The sequence below is a fragment of the Pristis pectinata genome, chromosome 21, assembly GCF_009764475.1.
Source record: "Pristis pectinata isolate sPriPec2 chromosome 21, sPriPec2.1.pri, whole genome shotgun sequence".
Taxonomy (NCBI): Eukaryota; Metazoa; Chordata; class Chondrichthyes; order Rhinopristiformes; family Pristidae; genus Pristis; species Pristis pectinata.
Genome location: NC_067425.1, coordinates 9,035,178 through 9,057,767, shown reverse-complemented (window position 1 = coordinate 9,057,767; position 22,590 = coordinate 9,035,178). Strand labels below are relative to the sequence as shown.

At 37.5% G+C, this 22,590-nt stretch overlaps 1 protein-coding gene across 11 annotated transcripts in view; it reads right to left on the bottom strand.

Moving 5' to 3' along the window:
* Positions 1-856: 856 nt before the first annotated feature.
* Positions 857-22,590, bottom strand: part of LOC127581165 (kinase suppressor of Ras 1-like) — a 159,173-nt gene continuing 137,439 nt past the window's right edge. For 8 of the 11 annotated variants that reach the window (XM_052035229.1, XM_052035230.1, XM_052035223.1 and 5 more), the window contains 8 exons: positions 20,839-20,887; positions 19,314-19,708; positions 18,435-18,531; positions 16,734-16,867; positions 14,738-14,869; positions 14,299-14,434; positions 11,936-12,069; positions 857-6,070 (listed from right to left, as the gene is read on the bottom strand). In XM_052035229.1, the coding sequence (XP_051891189.1) occupies positions 6,055-6,070; positions 11,936-12,069; positions 14,299-14,434; positions 14,738-14,869; positions 16,734-16,867; positions 18,435-18,531; positions 19,314-19,708; positions 20,839-20,887 (1,093 nt within the window). In that variant the 3' untranslated portion in view covers positions 857-6,054. Of the gene's footprint in view, positions 6,590-7,944; positions 7,980-11,935; positions 12,070-14,298; positions 14,435-14,737; positions 14,870-16,733; positions 16,868-18,434; positions 18,532-19,313; positions 19,709-20,838; positions 20,888-22,590 lie in introns of all 11 variants that reach the window. The other 3 variants (XM_052035225.1, XM_052035224.1, XM_052035226.1) reach the window with 3 other exon arrangements.

Genomic DNA, 22,590 nt, shown 5'->3' with positions numbered 1-22,590 from the left:
ACATAGACTCAATAGGCTGAAAGGCCTCCTATGTTCTGAGAGCAATCCTATCAATACCCTACTTATTTCTCACATGCCCATCAACTCACCCATCTACCCCCCCCCTCCCCCAACCATTGACACTAGAGGTAATTTATAGTGACCAATCATCCTACAGCCTTCAAGTCTTCAGGATGTGGAAGGAAACAGAAAACTAAATTACTGGGGAGTGTGGGGGGAACCACTAGGTCACAAGGAGAATATGCAAACCACACAGACATCAAAAGATCGGGATTGAGCCCAGATCTTTGCTGTGAGGCAGCAGCACTGACCTGCTGCACCCACTGTGCTGCCCTCTTATCTAGATGCATACACAGCTGATGTCAGGGCAGCTCCCTGTTGCAAGAGGAAACTAGTCTGAAAACATTCAATCTAGCTTGTATACTAATGGATTGGGAAATATTTGACACTGACAGTATTCTCTTCTGCATAATCTATCTTCAAGAACTATAGGGTGAACAACACTTGCCAGTCTTATACACGCCTCAAATGAAAGCAGCATTTTGCTGGATAATTTGCAATCACCATGAAGAGAATTTCCAAATGTTCAAGGACAGAACAGTGTGTCACATCTGGTGTCCCAGCCAGAGAACAACAGTTCTATCCGTGTTTGTTGTACGCCAGAAGCTGAACTTCACTGTTGAAAGAGAGTGGAACTTTGTTCTCTTAGAAATAGTGCTATTTGAGAAATCAGTCCCAAGTAAATATATAGTGGAGAGTTCACTTCATTGATAGCTTACCCTCCTACCTCACCCATTTATCCAACCATGCACCACAGAGATGTCTCTCTCTTTAATAAAATACAAGACAGTTAAATGGAAATTTTTATTATGAGCATTAAGACAACATTGTCTGCACAAAAACCTACATATCTGATACAGAATTCATCCAGCATACCAAGATTCTTGAGTTGCATAACTAAACATAGACCTTGGTTAATACTAACAGATTTTCATAAATTACAGTTTCCTGGAAGACAAACCCAGTTTATAGAAAATATAATTTTATGTACAAATTTACATCACATTCAAATCTAATTAAGTCGCTTACACAAAAGAGTTCTTTTACTAGCCACCATTTACATATAGTATTGCATTTCAACTACCGCCGTAATATTCTACAATCAGCACAGCCATTTTTCACATTTTAATTTATTTTTTGGAGTGAAAATTTATGTTCTATCCACCCCCTTGCAGAACCACCTTATAAAACTAAAAAAAAGAGGCACCACTTATTGCAGAATACAGAATGGTGTCTTCCACTATCACAGAGTATTTTTCAATGGAAGCATTATAATTAAACAGCACCTGTGCACAAGGTGCAAACATCCAACACTAAAACACCCTATCCTTAAAGTTTAAGCCACCAATAAATTACTGAACTTCTCTTTAAAAAAAAAGCAGAGAATCCATGTACAGAAGTTTTGAAGTACCGAAATGCTACACCTAGCTTCAGAAGTCAATATAAAATGTAATTTACATTCGTAACACATGTTCAAGATTGCACTGAAACCAGCAGGTTTACCATGCTACTCTGCTTCAATACACTTCGGTGCCACTGTAACACACTTGCATTACATTCAGTCTCAGGTGCAAGACAAAAGTCTGAAGGAATCATCCACAACTGTTACAAAACAAAACAAACACACCCTGTGTGTGTAACTGAGAAAATCTCTGAATCACAGAAGTAAACATGTCGTTTATGAAAAGCTCATTCAAGGCATAAAATTCAGTACAAGTTATAAACATACTTACAATTCCAATTTTGCTCCTTTTCCTTAAAACCTCAAGTTATTGTTGCACAGGATCATTTATTTTAGACCTCAAAGTAGCATGCATGTTAAAATTAATGTTACCCGCACGTTAAGAAAATACTCATTTTTAAGATTTGTAATTAAGAAAATCAAATGCTGGAGTTGGACAATGACTGAATCAATGTTGAGAAAACACCAGCTCATTACTCTAGGATAAGTTTGATCGAAGGTCAAACCTACTGATTTTCTTTCAGATGCTGCCATCCCATTTTATACTTAACGTACAATTTAGGGAGGCTGTGCACCTGAAGTGGGAAGGCGTCAGCTCCACACTGCAATTGTTGATGTGTTAAGTTTCCAGTTAGATGAAGAAAGAGTGGGTAAGGGGAAGAGTAGGAGACTGCTTAAATGTTGCTTCAACCCAAGTTACCATTGAAAGCATTTGCAAAGACTTGGTAGCACAGGGAATAGCTTACAAAATTGAAACTAGGGTAAGTGGAGAGGGGAAAATATTTTAATTAAATGATTTGTTATTTAGTTAGCATTTTTCTCATACTTGGAACATTCTGAACTTCTTCACAGCCATTAGTATTTTTAAGCCTGTTTCATGGCATAATGCAAGGAAATATGGCAAGCCAATTTATACAGTAAAAGGGAAAATAAGCAGGTAATGTGCTCCAGTAACATTTAGAATGGGTGCTGGTTAGATCCACTAGGAGCCTTGGTTAAACATCTCAACCTCAGTTCTTTCAACAGCACAACATTTTTGCTGTAGTACATATGTTTTGGGGCTTGAACCTTCCAGTCTTTGAGGCAATATCAAGTTTACCAAGAAAAGTGGTTAACACCTTAAAAAAAAAATCACTAAATATTTCATTCAAATGAGTGGATAATAAGGATATAACAAGTGAGTCTTAGGCTAATATGAAGAATTAATACGTGCAAAAGGATGGCACCCAGAGATGAATGAAATAACATTAAAATTAATTTGAATCAAATGCTAATTGTGGGAATGAATACAACACAGGTATGTTTATGGCTATTTCTAAATTCAGTTTACATCGTGCCTGAGAGGGAAATGGAAAATGTAAGTATCTGACAATGGTCTAATTATCTAAAAGCTGCTCTTTAATAATCCTGCATCCTTTGTTCTAGGAATACAGAATCCAATCAATTGAAATTACACCATGCTAGAACTGGGAGCTACAGGAGGAACTATAATTACGTAGTCACAAACAGAACTCCAAGATGAAGAAAGATGCTTTATCCAACCTAACTATAAACCACTGAATTACAATTAAGCTCTGCATTTGAAAGTTGCATTGCTTTTGATACCATGCCCAATATCCAAATACTCAAAGTCCCACTGGTTTTACTACTTCTCTCAAGCTGCTCAACTTAAGTTTCTCACAAAACCTCCTTCCACTATTTTCCTTTCTTCAACAATACTCTCAATTTTCTCATACCAACTCTCAACCTACAGTTTCTCAATTCACCAGAACTGAATGGACTTGCCAAACAGTTATAACTCTACAACATTCACAGGAATCATTCATATATTTTACACTTCTAGCTGTCTGATTTCTGTGTTATACATGGTCCCCATCAGGAGAAAGGAACAGATTTCTTGGCGATCTATACTGGCATTACATTCCCAACACCGAAGGCTTTTTCATTTAAAAATAGAGGTGGGGGAGGGGGAAAGAAACCCTACTGTGCGTTTTAGAAGGTTCTTACAAGCTTTGGAAGACTCAACAAATGAGGATGAAATCTCAATTTAGGCTGAAACTTGATTAATGATGTATATTGCCACAGTTGACAATGCTTAATCCTAGTTGAAAATCTTTGTCTTTTAAACTGAAATAATAATAAAATGCAGAGCTGCAGGATTATAAGAGTAATGCTTAACATGTCTTGCAATAATTTCATTATTTGTATAAGTAAGAGTTTGATTTAATTCAGTTACTTGAATCTTTTTTTAATATGGGAAATTGCATCTTGCCAGTTATTCACCCTTGTCTACAGATAGTTAGACATATGGAATTGCAATATATCATGAGCATGTTATGTAAATTGAATTGCAAAGTTTAAAAAGGCGACATTTACAGAGTGGTTGGGAGCATCAACCAAAGTTTCAGATATTTGATCCAGATCTCACAGATAGGGTAAGGATACCATTAGTTATACAAAATCTGAATTATTAAGAAACATTAATTATCTCAGTTACACACACTTTTCAATGCAAATCCTAATCAAAGAGTTCATGCAAACATGAGAGAAATTAAATATCAGAATCTGTGGTCTTCATGGCAAATTAGTAGCTTAAAATAGAGGTCTCTTTTCTAATTACCACTTCTTTGTTGTTCAAAGTTTTTGAAAGATATTTAAACAATTGTCTGTTTCACATTACCAAGAATTTAGTTTTATGTAAACACTCATAGAACAAGGTTCTATTTACAGAGTAGTCGTCAGCTCCTAATCAAGGGCTCAGAATTCATGAAACCTTGTGCTTGTGTGTATTATCCAACTGTGTGTATTGCCATATGGAATGTACACACAAGATAATATACAAAGTCACACAAGGGATTTCTCAGCCCCTCTTTCCCCTCAAGTGTAAGTGGTGAGGAAAGAGAACTGAAATGGAGGAAGTGTCTTTTCAGGAACCTGAACACAAAAAAAAGCAGGAACTTTTCTTTTGTAACTGGAGGAATTTTCCTTCAGTAACTGGATAAGCATAAATAGTTCAAAAAGATCACAAATTAAAAATATGGAAAACAAAATTCATTTTCTTACTGCAGTTTGTATCAAAGGAGAAAGTGGGTCTAAGCAGGCTGCCTTTCATGCACTCTCTTCATTTCTTGTAATAACTGAAGATAATACACTAACATTTGGTGATCTTACTAAAAATGTACAGTTTTTTTTAAAAAAGAAACATTTATTAACTAAAAAGGTTTAACTAAATAGACTGCATCAAAATAATGCTTCATCTTTTGACAACATAGCTTACACATAACAACGGTCAAGGTTATTCAACAACTGATCAGTAATGAAACACCAGTCATTAGAACCTGGCTTCTGACTGAACCTGATTAAACATTCTGGGTTCAGGTTAGGTCAGGTACCCGAAAGATTTACACTTTCAGACTCTAGTCAAGTTCACACTGGCCATAGTTGGGTCAGATTTTAATTTTGTACGTAATTAAAATAATGGATAAAATGCTAACAAAAAGCATTTCTAGTACATCTTCACTGTGCTATTCATACAGGAAGTTTTTGTGCAACTTTCTACATACTGATACATCAAACACTGCCATCTGTGTGTAGAAAGTACCACAAGCACATTTTTGTTAATGAATATGCATTTACTTAAAACCATCTTTTTATCTTTCTTTCCCATTTCTGATAAAAGGGTCTTTGACCTGAAACATTAACTCTGATTCTCTTCCCACAGATGCTGCTTGACCTACTGAGCGTGGCTAAGATTTTTTGTTTTATTCCAGATTTCCAGTATTGGCAGCTTTTTCAATTTGCATTAACATCCACATCTCTCAAATGTTGCAAGAAAATGGATGGATCTCCTGCATCCCTTGTTCTTATGTCTTTCACCTTAATTTTGATCCCATGTGCATAAACATAATAGGTGTTGTTAACTTTTACTTTCTATCTACAGTACTTTCTGCCTCACATTCTAATAATGGATTTAATTGAGAATTTTCTCATTTCCTTTTCAATTCTACAGGACAAAGACATCTGGACCCACTGACAAAAATTCCATCCAAACTGTTCATAACCAGCCTTCCCTACTTATCATAGTCAGCAGCACAGTATAACCAGCCAGTAAAATTCTTCACTCATCATGAAGCAAGTTTCTATTCTTTGATTCAATTATTTCTCTGTGGCCCATACAGGGTTTTTAGTGACATCTGAATGAACACTGATACTGCAAAATCTCCAAAAGTGAAAGGTATCTCTTTGCTGCCAATTATATCAAGGCATGTACTTTTAATGCACATTTTATATATAGGAGACTAATAATTAAATCTCTACTCTTTTGATACTCAGCGGCCCTTTCCTTTCTTCTTTCACTAGTCAACTCAGCTGCTGTGCAAAAAAGTGAAACTTCAAAAAAATTGAACTTGAGGAATTTTAAATAATATCACTGCCACACAGCCCATGAAATAAAGTGAATAACAATATTAAAGCTTTTGATTGCTTTGCTGTTCCAGAATTCCCAGGTCAAGTCTTTCAAACCTTGCAAGATCTTAGCTATTATTAATGCTGAAAGAGAACAGGAGAAATAAACAGGTTAACATCCATTTCAAATTTCATCATAGCAGGGAAAGTGACTGTACTAAAAAAAGGCATCCAAACACAGCCACAACACAGTCAAGCTACAAATAAAATGTTGTACCATGGCTAATCATCAATTAAAAACTTTGAAAGTACAAAACCAGCGCAGTGCAAATAATTTGTATACTTCTTCAGCATTTGTGTAGCATTAGTATAGTCAGTGGTAAAAGTAGACCCAGTTCAGTGCCAGATTTTTTTTGTCCAAGTAACCAAGTATTAGTACGGTGGTTTTCTGCAAACAAGGTTATCTTTGAAGCCATTAGCCCAGAGAAAGAAAATCAGAGAGGCAAAAGTGCTTGGGAAGGTTAGGGCTAATTATTAGTTTGCCTCTGAAGGTTACTTTTGGATAATTTAACGATGGAAATGATTGCCAAAGTTGTTGCATCACAGGGGAGAGAATTTGGATGCATGCAAGGCAGACCCGGATTTTGCACCAACAGCTACAACCTGGGAAGAAAACAAAACAGGAGAATTCAATGTTAATCAGTGTTAAAATAAAATAAATCAAATCATGCAGTGAAAAACCACAAATCACAAGCCCCCAACATCAATTTTCTTTATTAGTGCAGGCAATAGAGTGGCAGAAGAAAGTCTCATTCCTAAATATGTCACTGACTGCAGTAAAATCCTACACCAAAGTTACTGGAAAAATAGTGCATCATTTTTCAGCTCATGCTATAATTACTGTCAGAAGTAAAGCAAGCCTCTGAGATTGAACCGTTGATCCATTTTCCACAGAGCAGCTATATTCATTTATGCTTGTTATAATGTTAGAAATGTTTTGAAATAATGCATGACTACATTATTATATTTTCATAAATGAAAGTGGATAAATGAATGAAATCTAGAAACAGAAGTAAAACAAATCACAACAGATGAAAAGCTTCAGATTAAATCTGGCCCTCCCCACAAGCCCAATGGGTTCTTTAGCAAAAGATCAACAAACTCTGGAAGTTACTTGTAACCTGGAATGTCAAATACACATATTCCGACTGTTGATGGAAAGTTTCTCCGCAGAGTGCTGACTTTATGAGAAGGTATTTTGCTGAAGGACAGTGGAAGGGCATGGAAACTTGGTAACATTCAGATTTAGCCCTAAACATGTGGCTTCAACTCTACTTTCATGCCTGTTCCCCATAACCCTCACATCAAAGATTCTCAGAGAATTGAGGGTTATGGTATTCAAGAAGTGGTCCTCCATAGCTCTCTGTGGTAGAGTTCCAAAGATCCACAATACTTAGAAAAAAATTCTCCTCATCCAACTTAAATAGCAACTTATTCTAAAACTGTGTACACTAGTTCCAGTTTACCCTGCAAGGGAAAACATTCTCTCAGCATCTACTCTGTCAAGCCCCCTCTGAATCTTGACTATCTTAATTTTGACTATGATTGAAAATATCTTGAAGTAAAATCTTTGTTCCATAATCATATAGAGCAAGAAGCTTTTCCTTTAATCTAGTTCCTTATTATTCAACAAAGCTGGTCCCAAGAACTGCCATAAAATGGTATATTTTACACCAGTTAAATATAGAAATGTGATTTTAATTGTTATTAAATGATTGCAATTCGAGTCATATGCAATAAACAGTAGGTTTGCAATATTGAAAACCATTTTCATTGGAAAATGACTGCTTAATTATCAGCTATTAAAGGGACTGTTGCAGATCAATGAAAAGCTGCTTAAATAACTATTTACTGTAATAGAAATTTGAATAAGTTATAGACAATGTTAGATTATAAGTTAGGAAATTTTGAAGCTGGGAAGGAAGTTAATATATCTGAAGGTGAAAGCAGTTACTCACTACTTGATGCGGTCTCTTTTTTTCAGAATGACAACCTAAATGAGATACAGTATATTGTTAAGAATGAGAAAACAAACCTTAGAAGCCAAATGTAATAGCAAAACATTTTAAACTCTTTTCCAATTACAGATGACAAATTAAAACCAGTCATGTGCTGATTTCTGACTTCAAAAAAAAACAGCTCATAGTTCTTTATTTGCAGCTTTCCAAAATATTGATCAGCAACATATTCAATTTCACTATTTCTTAATACCTTTATAGCATTAAGCTACCTTTTACAACCTTGTAACAGCTTTGTTAAACAATAAGATATCCAATTTACTTCCTAAATTCTTTACATACAATGAAAACCATTTCTTTTTTTTAAAGTAGCATTAAACAGAAAAGGCCATGGATTTATATTATATTCTTGTTACATTACCTTAGGATGTCAAGATTACACAGAGCCTCTCTTTTCCACTATAAACTTCAGGTTCTAATGCTTGCTATGCTCCCTTATTAAAAACCTCCAAATGAAAATGCTTTGCAGGATCAACCTCACTATTCGGTGATTTATAATAAGTACATGATGAATAAATTAAGGAAGTGTACTCATTGGGGTTTCCACTAACTGGCAGTAATATTCTTTTCAAAAACTAGAGACTTTGCAGTAACTCATTCAGATTTTAATTGATTATATCAATGGCATCAGAAAAGTAGAAAATTATGCAATTTTGCTGCATTCTCTGGAATTCAACTTTACATGCTAGATTTTCCTCATCTTTCAAATCGATCTCAATAAACTTTTCTTGGCCTGATTACCTAACACCTAATCCAATTTCCATACCTTTATGAACAGCAAACCCCTCTGTAATTATGGGGGAGCACCTGTACTTTGCTGAAAGCTTCTCTGGACATGATGGCTCTCTTCATTCAAGAATTTGTGGGTGAAAACACAAACATTCTATAATGCAGTGAACCTTGTTGCATCTTGTTACTGGGGAACTTGAGTAGTCCAGTCAGCCCCTCAAGTCCATTAGATTGTGTCTGATCTGCATTCTACCTCCACAATTTGCCCTAATTTCATAAACTTAAGTAACATTTCATATCAAATCAATCATACTTCTGAAACTTTCAACTGATCCAATAAGGTCTGGACAATAGAGTTCTAGATTTCCATTAGCCCAAATGTGAAGTGCTTCCCAACATCATGTTTGAAATGAGTTGGGATTTTCCTTCTGGTTCTGTGCTCCAAGGTCAGAGGAAACAGTCTCTCTGCATCTCCTCTACAATTTCCTTTAATCATCCTAAACAGCTGAACTTGGCCAACTCTTAGTTTTCCACACCGGAGGGAATACAAGCCTACACTATGGAACCATTTACGGTTTAATCCCTCCGGCTCCAGATTCATTCTGGTGACCCTCTGCTACAACTCCTCCAAAGACAAAATAACCTCCATGAAGTATATTTCATAATAACATAGAAGGCAGCAATTCAGCCCACTGAGTCCATGCCGGCCCTCAGTGCAATCCCTCTCCCTCACTTCTTTCTCTCACACATGCCCAATGACACCTATCCCTCCCCCTTGCCCCCACAATTTTCCTACCACCTACCTTCATTAGGCCAATTTACAGTAACCAATTCACCCAACCATCAGCACGTCTTTGGAAAACCACACGGTCATAGGGAGAAATGTGCCAACACCATATAGACTGCTCCAAAGGATAAAACTGAACCTGGGTCACTGGAGCTGGCAGACAGCTGTACCACTTGCAGCACCTCTGTTCTGCCCAAAATTGAATGCACGATTCTGAACGAGTCTAACCAGAGCTTTTGATGCAACAAGATATCCACCCCTATAGAATATTCAGTACCCTGAGAGCAAGGCAGATGATGCATTAGATTATTAAGTTATTTTTTTGTTCCTGTCCTGTCTTATAGCCAAAAAAAAAATCACTGGTGACCTCTTTCAATACAATTTACCATGACATTCTTAGAGCAATGTATTAACTGTGAAGTGTATAGTAATTTCACCTAACCCTCCCAAGGTGACTCAGAGCAAAACAAGATCTGCTACTGCTACTTTTGTATCTTGGTTGCAACACTATCCACTGCTGCCAACAGAAAAATGACACTCAGCAAATGGAAGACTACTTTTATTCAAAAGAGAAACACTACAGAAGAACAGTAGAAGGTATACAAGATTAAAGTTAACCTTTCAAAGATTTAATTGAAGATTACAAAGCAGGATGGTGATGCAAGGCTTGATGCCAATGGTTATCAAGGAAGGAATATGGATGACAACACCTTAGACAAGATGATTCAGAGTTACCAGGTTTCAAATATTCCAAGAGCATTAAAGGCCAAAAAGAATATTGATAGTGTTCAAAGTTTAAATACAAGTGAATGGTAAAGTTTTCAAATAAAAGTTCAGATGTAGAAGGATGGTGCAGGATAGCAGGCCAGGGTTATAGGATGCAGGATAGCAGTCCAAGGAGTTACAAAAGGGTCCAAGGATACCAACCAGTGTTCACATAAGAATTGGAAGAGGAATGGAGAACAATGAACAGAACAAAAAGAGGAAGAAAGTATTAGCACAAACTTTTCATTTAAAAGAGCATAGTTAATAAAATAAAACATGGCTGAACACATTTTTCACATTCACACAAGCAGTCACGTATTCAAATGTGTGAAACACAATAAATGATGCCAACTTTCAAGCAGAACCCAAATGGTTGAAGCCTTATCATCTACACCATTTGGAAAAGTAATATTTTTTAAAAAAGAAAAAACATTTCATACGACACTTCTCGGATGGGTGGCTCATTGTTGATTCACACCAATAACAATTCCTAGACCCCTCCGGAATGTTTCAAGTTGGTATTTTTAAAACACTAAATTGGACAATTTTGGAGCTGACTTCAATATTGGTGGCCATCAGCACAAACCAAAAAAGGCAAGCCTTTATTAAATCCGTTGCCTAAGCTGCAGTTAAATTTTTTGTTGAAATTGGGGTGTTTCACTTGGCACAGAGTGCATTCAACAAATGAAACCCAATGGCTGAACGAGCAGTCCTTTAAGAGGGACCTCTGCAGATTACTGCAAAGTCACTTAAAATCTACTTCTTGTGAGGCCGGGACCTCTCAGCCTCAAAAATTCTACTACCTACTAGTCTATCCTTGTTGCCTCCAGAAGCCATCAGCCTGGACTCTCTCCTCCCATTCGACAACTGGTCCCCAAAATAATAATAAACGGAAAGTATTAAAACATCTTAGACAAGTTTGTGCATGAGTATGTTTGTCACAGTGTAAATTACTTTTTGCCTGTTCATGATTTTAGTGTGCATGTTGTGAAAATGTAATCTTCAATATCTGATAACCTGTCAAATTTTATGGTGGAGATTTAACATCAGATTAAAAGTAAAGTTACTGATTCATTGATGTGACTGATATGTGGTCATTCAACATTTTGAGATATCTCAAATTTAAAGATAAGCCTATTTATCGACATGAACCATCAATGAAATGATAAAATACCAGGGAAAACAAGTGGGTTAAAAGGCAAATGGCATGGTAGTGGATGCTACAAGTATTCGTACAAGAGATCAGTACTTCTATACACAACAGTAGTGTTAGTCTAGTACTGTACCTCCACACCCTTTAAGCTTGTAACTACCCTCTGCACAGGGTAGATAAAACGTAATTATAAGTGAGAAAAATAAAATGCTACAAAGATTAAAGTGGTTCATCAAAAGAAAAAAAACATTTTGAATTGGTGGGAAGTTCAGCTAACATAGAAAACCTCATTATAAACACTAAAGTTCTCAATTAACTGCTTTTGGTGCAAATAAAATAGCTAAACATACATCCCAAGGACACAACAGCTAGACCCGTAAAAACAGAGGCAATGCTAACAGTTAAGAAGTCACTTAAGGAATAAACAATTAACTATAACCAAGTATACTTAAGCACCACAATATATGGCGCAAAAGTGAAAACGATGGAATACTGACTCTGCAGATTTCCAGAAGTGCCCTGGGTGAGAAAGTCGCCTGTTCAGCTTTGGCAGTTTTTCAAGCATGTCCATCAGCTGAGAAAAAGTTGGTCTTTCACTCTGACAATAAGACCAACATGCAGAGAGAATTTCCTATGGAACAAGCAGAACAAGTTGTCAGTGTTTCAGTTCGTCCTTGAGTGGTAGGTCTTAGGGCACTGGATGTGATTTCATGTGGCAATTTGCCATGCACTCCAGCTGAACCCAGGCTTTAGTAAAGAGCAAAAAGCTGCTTTTCTCTTGTCAGTTTTGACTTGCCTTACCTTCCACTGCCTCAACCATAACATTCACTCTATCCATCATCACTGCATCACAGCCGCCATATAGACTCAGTGGGCCAAAGGGCCTCTTTCCATGCTGATGACTCTAAAATGTGCTGACGGACCCATCAAGGCTTTTCTGTCAACATCTTCAAAACCCGCAACCACCACCGAAGAGGTCAAGGGCAGCAGGTTCCCCACCAAGTTACACATCTTCCAGTCTATCATCACTGACCCACCATTGTCACTAGATCTAAATCCTACAACATTCCACCCTAAAACAGTTACATTTGGATACTTAATGCCACCACTTCTAGTGGCATCTACATTTTGTTAGCAAATAACTTGCTATAAAACCCTGCAGGAATACCTTCACCACAAGTGTGGCAGCAGTCCAAGGTATTACTTTCAAGGCCAATCAGAGATGAGAAATTAACACAGGCCCTGCCAACAACATCCATGTCCCATAAAAGAGTAAATAAAACATAAACATGTTCTGCAGCTTAAAAAGTCTTAAATATCACCTCAGCTTTCAGCCACTTTGATTTCCATTTGATGGTGCTTGTTTATTTCTCCCCCACTCCTCTTTGATCTAAACTTCCAATTTACATTCAACTTGAAAGTAGACTACTGAATCACTTGAGCCTGTTCTACCCACTGACCTGACTGTAGCCTCAACTCTGCATTCCTGACAACCCGTAGCAATCTTCCAGCCTTGTTTTAAAATGTTCAAAGACTGTTTCAATTGATTCATGCTCTCTGCGTGGTGTTTGCAAGTTCTCTCTGTGATCACAGGGGTTTCCCCCGATGCTCAGCATTCTTCCCGCATCGCAAAGACTTGCGGATTGGTACATTAAGTGGCCATTGTATATTGTCCCCAGTGTGTTGGTAATAAACTATAAAGAAGTGAATATCACCACTCATCACCAAGATTCAGCAAACCCTGAGACTGACATCCAAATGGATGCAAAAAAAAATTAGTGTAGGATTACTGTAAATGGGTGCTTGATGGTTGGCACAGACGCAGAGGGTTGAAGGGTCTGTTTCCATACTGCATGATTCAACAACTATGAAGAGAATTTCATAGACTCACGATATCAGAATAAAAAAAACAACTCCATCTTAAATGGGCAATCTTCTTCTTTAAAACAGTGACCCCTAAGTTATAGATTCTCCCTCACGGAAACATCTTTTCCACAATGCAATATCATCCTTAATTAAGGAGACCAATACCATACATAGGGTTGCACATGTGGTTTCACTAAAGCTCTATATAACTGAGCATAACCTCCCCACTGTTGTATTCACGTTCCCTTGGAATAAATGATTACATTGTTAATTATCCTAATTATTGCTGTGCCTATGTAAAGGCCTTTTAGGAGTCATACACCAGAATGCCCAGACCCCTCTCTCTGCATCTCAGTTCTGTAATCTCGCACCATTTAGAGAAATATTTATTTTATAGTTTTCCCGCCAAATTGGAAAATTTCCTATTTTTTCCATATTATTCTACATTTGCCAGATCTTTGACTAGTCACTTTGATTAATTTCTATTCATCTGTAATTATTTTCAAATTGATTGTAGCTTTTATTAGAAAGGAGAACTGACAAACCAATTGAAACTCGTTATTTCCAATAAGTTAGTGATGAAGATAAATTTGCATCACTAAGGCCGACTGCAATGCTCCAACTAGGAGTTCAACAAACCGTGCACTCTATAGAAATTGAACATTGGCTCCTCTGCTCTGTATGATAGAAATACATATTGACAAAGACATATTGTGCTCACTATTAGGGAATCTCTAAAACTGCAACTGTTACAACTTCAGAGAGCCCTAAATTGTGAGTTCAGTATTTTAATTATAATATATAGGGTCACAAGTTTATCAAATGCCCTCTTGAACAGAAGAACATCGATAAGCTTGAATTCCCACAACCTTAAAAATGTTTGGTAAGCATCAAGAGTTTTAAAAATTAAGATACAAATGCAGAAATTCTACCATCTTTGCACAACCTGTAACACTGAGAAACCATCAGCTGTCCTGTGATTACACTTACTCACCGTTATCTCTTTTCCAAAGGAAATCTGAGCCAAAAGATTGTGGACTCCTTTCCCACTGCCAACTTGCCAGATTATTGCCTCTACAGGTTGATTCTTGAATGGCCAATCCCTTGCTTGAAGTTCATACCAAATAGTCCTGCAAAAGAAAGTTAAATCAATATCAAAAAACACAAAAACATACAAGTTCAGTATTAAAAACCCCAGTTTAAAAAAAACACATATGGATTATAATGAACCATTTAATTACTTTTAATGAATCCTCTTAAATTACAAACCACATGGAGTATGAGGATTGATAAGACCTTGCAATACAGATAATTAAATGGTTTTCTGAGAAAATAAAACCCTTGGAATTACACATCTAAAAGAAAAATACTTATTTTCCTACCAGCTATCAACTACAATTAATATACAGGCATAGACAAGTTTTAAATCTTACCCAAATGCATATACATCTCCTGCCTTTGAAAATGGGAGCTTATCTTCATCCTTGCCTGGATATATTTCTTGGACTATTTCAGGAGCTACATAGCACAACCATCCATTTGGCAGCTTCAACTCATTTTCTCTTCTGTCATGATTTTAAGGACAAAATTAGAAATGTCAATGAAAATAAATAGCTTTGTAAAGCAATAAAGAAAATGTATACTTGTTATTTAAAAGATTCACTATCTTTTAAAAGCACCAATGACCATTAACAGTCTTCAGATACTTAGTTCAATAATATTTCACTACTTGGGCCATCAGAGGCAACCATCATCACATCTCTACCTAATGTTTAAGCAGAGACTTTCAGCTACAACAGAAATTCTGAAAGATCTGTCCTACTGAGCTCCAGATAGTGGCTCCCTTTAAAATCCAACCAATTTCAGCAAATATGGGAACAACTGTGTCAGATTCAATACCAAGTCACATGATTCTCTATATCCCCAGAATCAAAAAGTTTTCTGATTAACATACAACTGCATCATAGCAGGAAACCAAAAAATGTATATTTGTGCGACAAATCAGCAGAATTTACTGTGGGGTACTTCTTATGAAACCCCTCAATGCAATGAGATGTATCTATATTTAGAAAGAACAATGAGAGATAAGACATTAATACATGCTAACCCCGCAGTATTTAAAAGCTCAGTTCAGGAATGTTACTGCCTTTGTTCACAAGCAGGATATTACCATGTGTCCATCACGTGGCTGTGATTCATAGTCAACTGATGTAGAGGGAACTGGCTAATCACAACAAAGAAAGGCTCTCTCTTCAGTTTAGAATAAAATTTGGGTGTTAAATTGTGTTTAATCAAAAAAATAATAGGTGCACTCTTTATTAACTACAACTTTTCAACATTTTATCTGATTATATATTTGCATACCAATTTTTAAACTGTCTAACTCTTTAAGGTGCCTCCTGCTCATTCTCTGTCACTTGGTTCTCTGATGGCTCAACAATTTTCTTTCCAGTTGAATCAGACACTTTACTCATGGGAGAGTCTCTCAAATTGTTGCAACATCCCTGTTTGGGAAATGATGCAAGTTTAATGCTCCAAATCAACTCTATCGACTATTTAGCTATTGATAGATCGACTATTTATCTTTTGACTAATCTATCCACTCCTCTGGATGCCATACACAAAGTTACAAGTGGAGAGAATCAAACTCACGAGAGAAACAGCACACACTTGATTCAGAGTAAAGGAGTAGGGGTGTCTTACTGCAATTATACAGGCCCTTGTTGAGAATACAGGTTGAATATTGTGGGCAGTCTTTGATATCTTTATCCAAGGAAGAACGTTCTTGCCATGGAGGGAGTGCAGTGAAGGTTCACCGGACTGATTCCTGGTTTGGCAAGACTGACGTACAAAGAGACATTGCGTTGACTGGGCACATAAATTGCTAGAGATTAGAAGAGTGGACCTTATTGAAACAGATAAAATCCTATGGGATTGAACAGATTAGATGGTGGGCAATTCCAGAACCAAGGGTCACAGCCCAGGGATAATGGATAAACTATTCAGGATTGAGAGGAGGAAAAATATCTTCAGCCAAGGAATGGTGAACCAGTGGATTTCTCTACCACAGGTCAAATAATTAACTATATTCAAGAGGGAGCTAGATATCCTATGAGTAGTTAAGGGGATTAAGGAAGAAAGCAGGAACTGGGTAATAAATCTGGATGACCAGCCATGATCACAGTAAATGGCAGAGTGAGCTCAAAACACCAAATGACCTACCCCTGCTCATAATTTCTATGTTTCTATGACACCTCACAGCCACACATTAACAACATGGAGAACAACCAGTTCCTGTAGAATGATATTTCCATGAGGAGCCAACAAACAGAGGGGAAGGAGGGAAAAAACAGGAGACAAGGTTTTCGAGTAATACAGTTCTTTTCACAATTAGTACTGATTGCCCAAGTGGGTGCATTCATGTCTTACCTGTCCTCTTGCACCACACCAGATATACCAAAGAGCCCAAAGTCTGTGATAACAACTTTTCCATTGTCATAAAAGATATTCTTTGATTTCAAATCCTTATGCACAATCCCCCTTGCATGAAGGTATCCCATCCCCTAGAATAAAACAATGGCAACCGTGAAGTGTGGAAAACAAATTTAAGGGTAATAATTAGCTGCACAAGTACAATAAAAACAAGGCAAAGGGAATTAACATATTACAATGCAAAACATCAAGAATGCCTGTGAAATGAAAAATTGGTACATGCAGTTCAGTCCTCCAGCTATGAGGAGCAGAGGAAATACAATCAATAGTGACATTCATGAAGAAATTAACTGGAGACCTCTATAATATAAAACTTTTCAAAGTAGTTTGCAGAATTTGAATTTTTTTCCCTGGATTAAAAAAAACATCTTGTATTAAGGTATAAGAGAGAACACGAGAAAATAGGAGCAGGAATCAGCCACTTGGCCCCTCAAGCTTGCCATGCCATGCATTATAACCATGGATGATCTGCCACTGGCCTCAACTCATTTTCTGTGGCATCTTATTGACAAACTGGAAGAGGCTCACATCCCCAGCTGAAGAGACCAGAATTATAGATCAGAGTCTCTGAAAAAGGGATCAGCGTCTCTGAAAAAGGGATCGGCCATTTAGGAATGAGATTAGGAGAGGTTTTTATTCAAAGTTTTGGAATTCTTTACTTCGAAGGGTCGTTTGGACTCAATGGTTGTGGGTACACAACAACCGAGACAGAGGCTGTTGAATATCAAGGCACAGGAAAAGAAGTTACAAACATATGGCATGACACCACTACACTATTCTAGAACAGAATTCATACCCCTTCTATTTTAGTAGAATTGAAAACATAGTCATTTGGTGAAAGTTCATTATAAATTGGTTATTTGATAAGTAATGAACAAGAAGGCACTCCTTTTAAGCACAAAGCACTAACAATGACAATCTTTCAAAGGAAAGAAGATTTAATTCCTTTTGAAATACTGAATGCAAGTTCTATTGGGTGGGGGAGGGGGGGTTGTTATGTGATAGAAAAAACAGGGTTTCCCTAACATTCCTCAGAGTTTAAGCGCAGGACTTCTTTGGCTGAAGTTTCCATCCATAGGCACCTGTTTCACAAGATATGGGGGTGTACCTGCACTTGGCAATTGGAGGGATGAAAAGAGGTCATGTCAGTATTGTGGTGTATGGGAAATGAGGCAAATCAGAGTTGACTGTTTTGTTTTGCAGAATCGGTAAGCTTATCAGGGCCTGAAAGAAACACTTCAATTCCCTATAGCCCAGTGGCAGTTTGTAAAGGAGCTTACCCCATCTTTTCTTGCCCACCTTCAGTAGCTTGGCTCCCAAGGCCTGGGAAACCCACCTGCCTTTGCTTAAAAATAGAATGATTGTCGAACATCATAATGTTTAATTGACCAATCCGCATTGCACAAATGAATTGGGGTCACATCTTCTTTTGTCTTCAGTCTATTAAAACTGAAAGTAGCCAGGTTTGATTCTTGTTCCAGATTATTTTTTTGTTATTAATTTAAAACAATTCACCAAATCACCTGCTTTTGGAAGTTAAGATTGTTTGTAGTTTTGAAACTGTAGACAATATATTTTTAAATTAAGAAATAGTAAAAAAAAAGAAATTTATACTGAAACCTCCTTATATAAACTTACTTTTATAATTTCCTGTGCAATTAGCCTTGTCTTGTTAATATCCAATGTGGTTTTGGAATCTCTTACAAATGAGAAGAGTGTTCGTCCTTTACAGAAACTGGAAAAAATACATTTGGTCACATGCTGAAAATATCTGACAACATTTAATGTTTAGAATTAGGCTTTTGGGGTAAGCAAACCAGAATAGAAATTGTGAATGAGAATAGCATGTTTAGCCAAGCAACAACCTTCTGCTCTGATTAACTTTTAGACTTTTCAATGAGCAAACAAGAGAAGGTAGATGAAAACAGGCTAACTGCAGAGATTTGTCTGCCAATGCATTTTGACAGAAAGGAAGCAGCATGTGCAAAGTGCCAAGTGTTTCTGCTGATATCTGTGGCTGACTGGTAGGACATCACAAAGCAGGATTTGATGAAGAACCTGTGGAATTTCTTGCCTTCTGCCAAATCTCCATTTGTCTGGTAATGAACATTTTGCATTAAGGTAGGACCAGCGTAATGCAACCATATTGCACCAACGTACCACAATGCAAAACTTCAATTGAGACACAAGAAATTCTGCAGATGCTGGATGTATCTAGAGCAGTACACAAAAGGTGTACTGATGAAGGGTCTCAGCCCGAAACATCAACTGTTTGTTTACTTCCGTCCATGGATGCTGCCTGACCTGCAGAGTTCCTCCAGCACTTTGTGTATTGCTGCAGAACTTCAATTACATTGTTTTTTAAAAATAGTGTTTAAATAATTACTACTTTTTAGGGAAGAAGAAAATAACTGCTGTTTTGCACAAACTCAACTGTGGAGCAAATACTTCTGGACACATAAATAAAACAGGGGTTATGATACCAGGATATAAAAGGAGCACTGATATTTTACCTACCTTGTAATAATGGCTAAATGAGGGGGGTGCATACAAGCTCCCATGAAAAGTACCACATTTTCATGCCTTGTTTGACGATAAGTCATCACTTCTTTTTTGAACAATTTTAGGTGATCCTGATTATTTCCATCAATCTCTAACAACCTAATTGCGACTTCTCCATGCCAGCGTCCTCTGTGAACTTTGCCCCATCTCCCTTGGCCAATCAAGTCTCCAACTTCCAATTCATCAAAAGGGATGTCCCATTCTTGTAAGAACACACTTGTCTGACTGGCCTTCCGAAAAATTGGCCCTTTCCAATAGGGCCTAGAACTTGGCAAATCATCCACCTCATCAGTCTCGTACTCCAATTCTGACTTATTAGCCTCCTCATCTTCAAGTGCTCGATCTTCATTCTGAAAGGAAATAGAAAAATGGGAATGCAATTGTGCAAGTGAAACTTTGATGTGTTTTTAATCAATCATTTTTAGTTCGATTTTCACCAACCTCTCACCACAACCCCACTCACTCATATCAATTGTACCTAGCAGTATTTTGATCCAATGCTTCCTCTGACCTCAGACTCAAACCAGCCCAAGATTTGCCCTCGGGCAATTTATTTTCTGTCAACTTGAGAAGTAGTTTCAGTACCATTGCTCTTCCTAAACTATATACAGACCAGAATGCATGGGAAGCAAAATTCTTAACATTAATCTTTCATCCCACCAAAGTAGCAGGAACTAACATACTGAGGCACTGCCTCCTGATGGAAATTTCTCACTTAAAATTTTAACAAGCACACCATTTTCTCAATACTGCACGGAGGATCAGCCTTGATATCTACGCTCAAATCTATAGAGTGGGATTCTGATTTAGCACTGAGAATCTGACCCAGTGACCCATGAGAAAGCTCTGGAGGGGTATGTGAGAGAATCCTGTCGGCTTCCTGAAGGAGTTGCTGCCAATCTTATGGTGGAAGTGAAGACAGTGAAAGGAGGGAATAATCAAGAGTTGTGTGATTGCAGGAACTTAGAAAGGGAAAATGCAATGTGCGTAATGCAAGCATTTATTGGTTATGGATATTTTAAGGAGCTTAATGTTCAATTGTTCATTATTTCCAGCCATTTCAAATCTGTATCGAATTAGTTATTTTAATTAATCTTCCACAAACCCTCAAAATGCCTAGATGAAGTATGTGCAATTTTTGGCAGCCAACATTACACAGACAATTTGTGTTTCTGACTGGAGAAAATGAATCTGGTCCAAAAAATAGTATTTATACCTAATGTGGGTCTAAGCTTCATTCTGAAGTGCAGGTGCATAGATACGCTAACTTCAAAAACAAATCTGGAGATTTGCATGACAAAACTTCACTATAGTATGCAACAATAGCACAAAAAAATATACTTTGGATCCAGGAAATACTTAGCAGATCAGACACCACTTGGGAGGAGAGAAACAGGTTGATTGCCCAATGTTCACTGAGTTTCTCTGTCCACAGTTGCTGCATAACCTACACAGTCCAGTTCATTTAATGTCAACATACCTCTGCATCTAGATCTTCAACAGCTTCCGGTTCAGTTTCCTCTACAGTACTGCAAAAGCAAGAAAGTATTATTATATCCAAATGAGAAACTAAATGGCCAAGAGTAGCAAAATTAATTCTAATCAGATGTTTTGAAGGTGAATGTTGTTGGTGTAAAATCTATGACCCAGAAATTGTCGCATTCCTGTGGCTGCCAGAGGATTAAGTCACCCATCACAGAAGAACAGACAACATGTACAGCCTTAAACATTTGGAGTTTGCCATTTGGAAGTGTGGTTAATGGTCTGTGAAGTTGTTTGAGCATGTCAAGAAAGCATAAACAAATAAATTGGTAATCAATTAATAAAAGGAATGAATCTCCAGGATTGATTGATCACACGATTCTGAATCAGGATGGGTTGAGAAGCCATTGGTGACAATTGCGATTCCATGAAATAAACCTAACTACAGGCTAGGACCAGACTTCCATGAGACAAGGGTTAATACTCCAATGTGACATTCTCCCGATTTCACTAAGCAGCAGCCATAAATTGGGAAATAATCTTGCTTTACTAAGACCCAAGGTCTCATTGGTCTAATAAATTGGGAAATGGTTGTAGTGTGTTAAGGAACAATAGGTCCACTCTAAGACATCTATTGTGGCATTTAGGGCCTCAACAGCAAGCAGAAGAGCTGGCTGTTACTATGTTAACAAGACAGAGCTAGAGATCTAGGTTAAGACGGAGGAGGACACCCAAGGGATGTGGCTCAGTCACGAGACCCACATGGAGAGCGAGATCTTTGTATGAACCATCAAGAGCAATCAATTCCATGCTCCTCTGAACCTGACTGGCTTAGTACCAATAACTAGGATGCTACACATTGAAGTGGAAAATGGAAGCGATGCTGTGGCAACCAACAGTCCATCTGCAATGAAATGAAGATATCCAAATGGGACAGACTGGACTATTGATGTGGTACCTTCTCATTGGAGGTCAAAAAGAATAGGAGGGAGATGGGTCTTGGAAACAGGATTTTAAACTCCTTACTGAACCCTATAAAAGCATGGAAATCTGGGATTGCAGGTATCTTAGGACCAACACTTGCAAGGAGAGGTATTAGTCTGTGACTCTGAGAACAAAGGGAAGTCACAAGTCTCTCTGAGACTGATCACCTCGCATCTTGCAGTTAGTATACTGTGCAAGTGTTGGTGCTTATACCTGCCTTCACAATAAAGCTAAGTATAATCTCCACCAGTTGTCAGTGGCATGTCACTAATGCAAGGATGCGTTCAGGACAATAGTTCCAACATCGACAAGTTCTGTTGTTGCTGCTCTACACAACAACAACAGCTTTGGTCATAGGCCCACAAACTGCAGTAGCATCTGAGGCCCTATGTCCAAAATCATGATCAAGGCAGGGTTTAAAAAATTGTTCAGGGCATCAGAGCTTGGTCCAAATTGGCTAGATGGGGTTGGGAGAGAAGGGTTCATGATCAGTGGGGTGGGATTGGTATGGTTTGGGGGGCAAGGGAGGGAAGGAGAGAACGCAAGGATGGGACTTAGCGAGGTCCTAGTCCAACAACATGCAATGAAAATACGGTTGTGCAGCAAGTAACAATTATGATCGCTCCAGGGACAGCAAAAGGTAATTTCCCTGACAAATGTGGATTTTGAATTTTCAACAATGTTACATTGAAATAAAATGAATTTCTCTGCCCACTTCTGAACCATACCTTCAGCATCCTGTTTATCATGTTATTAGAAGTATTCA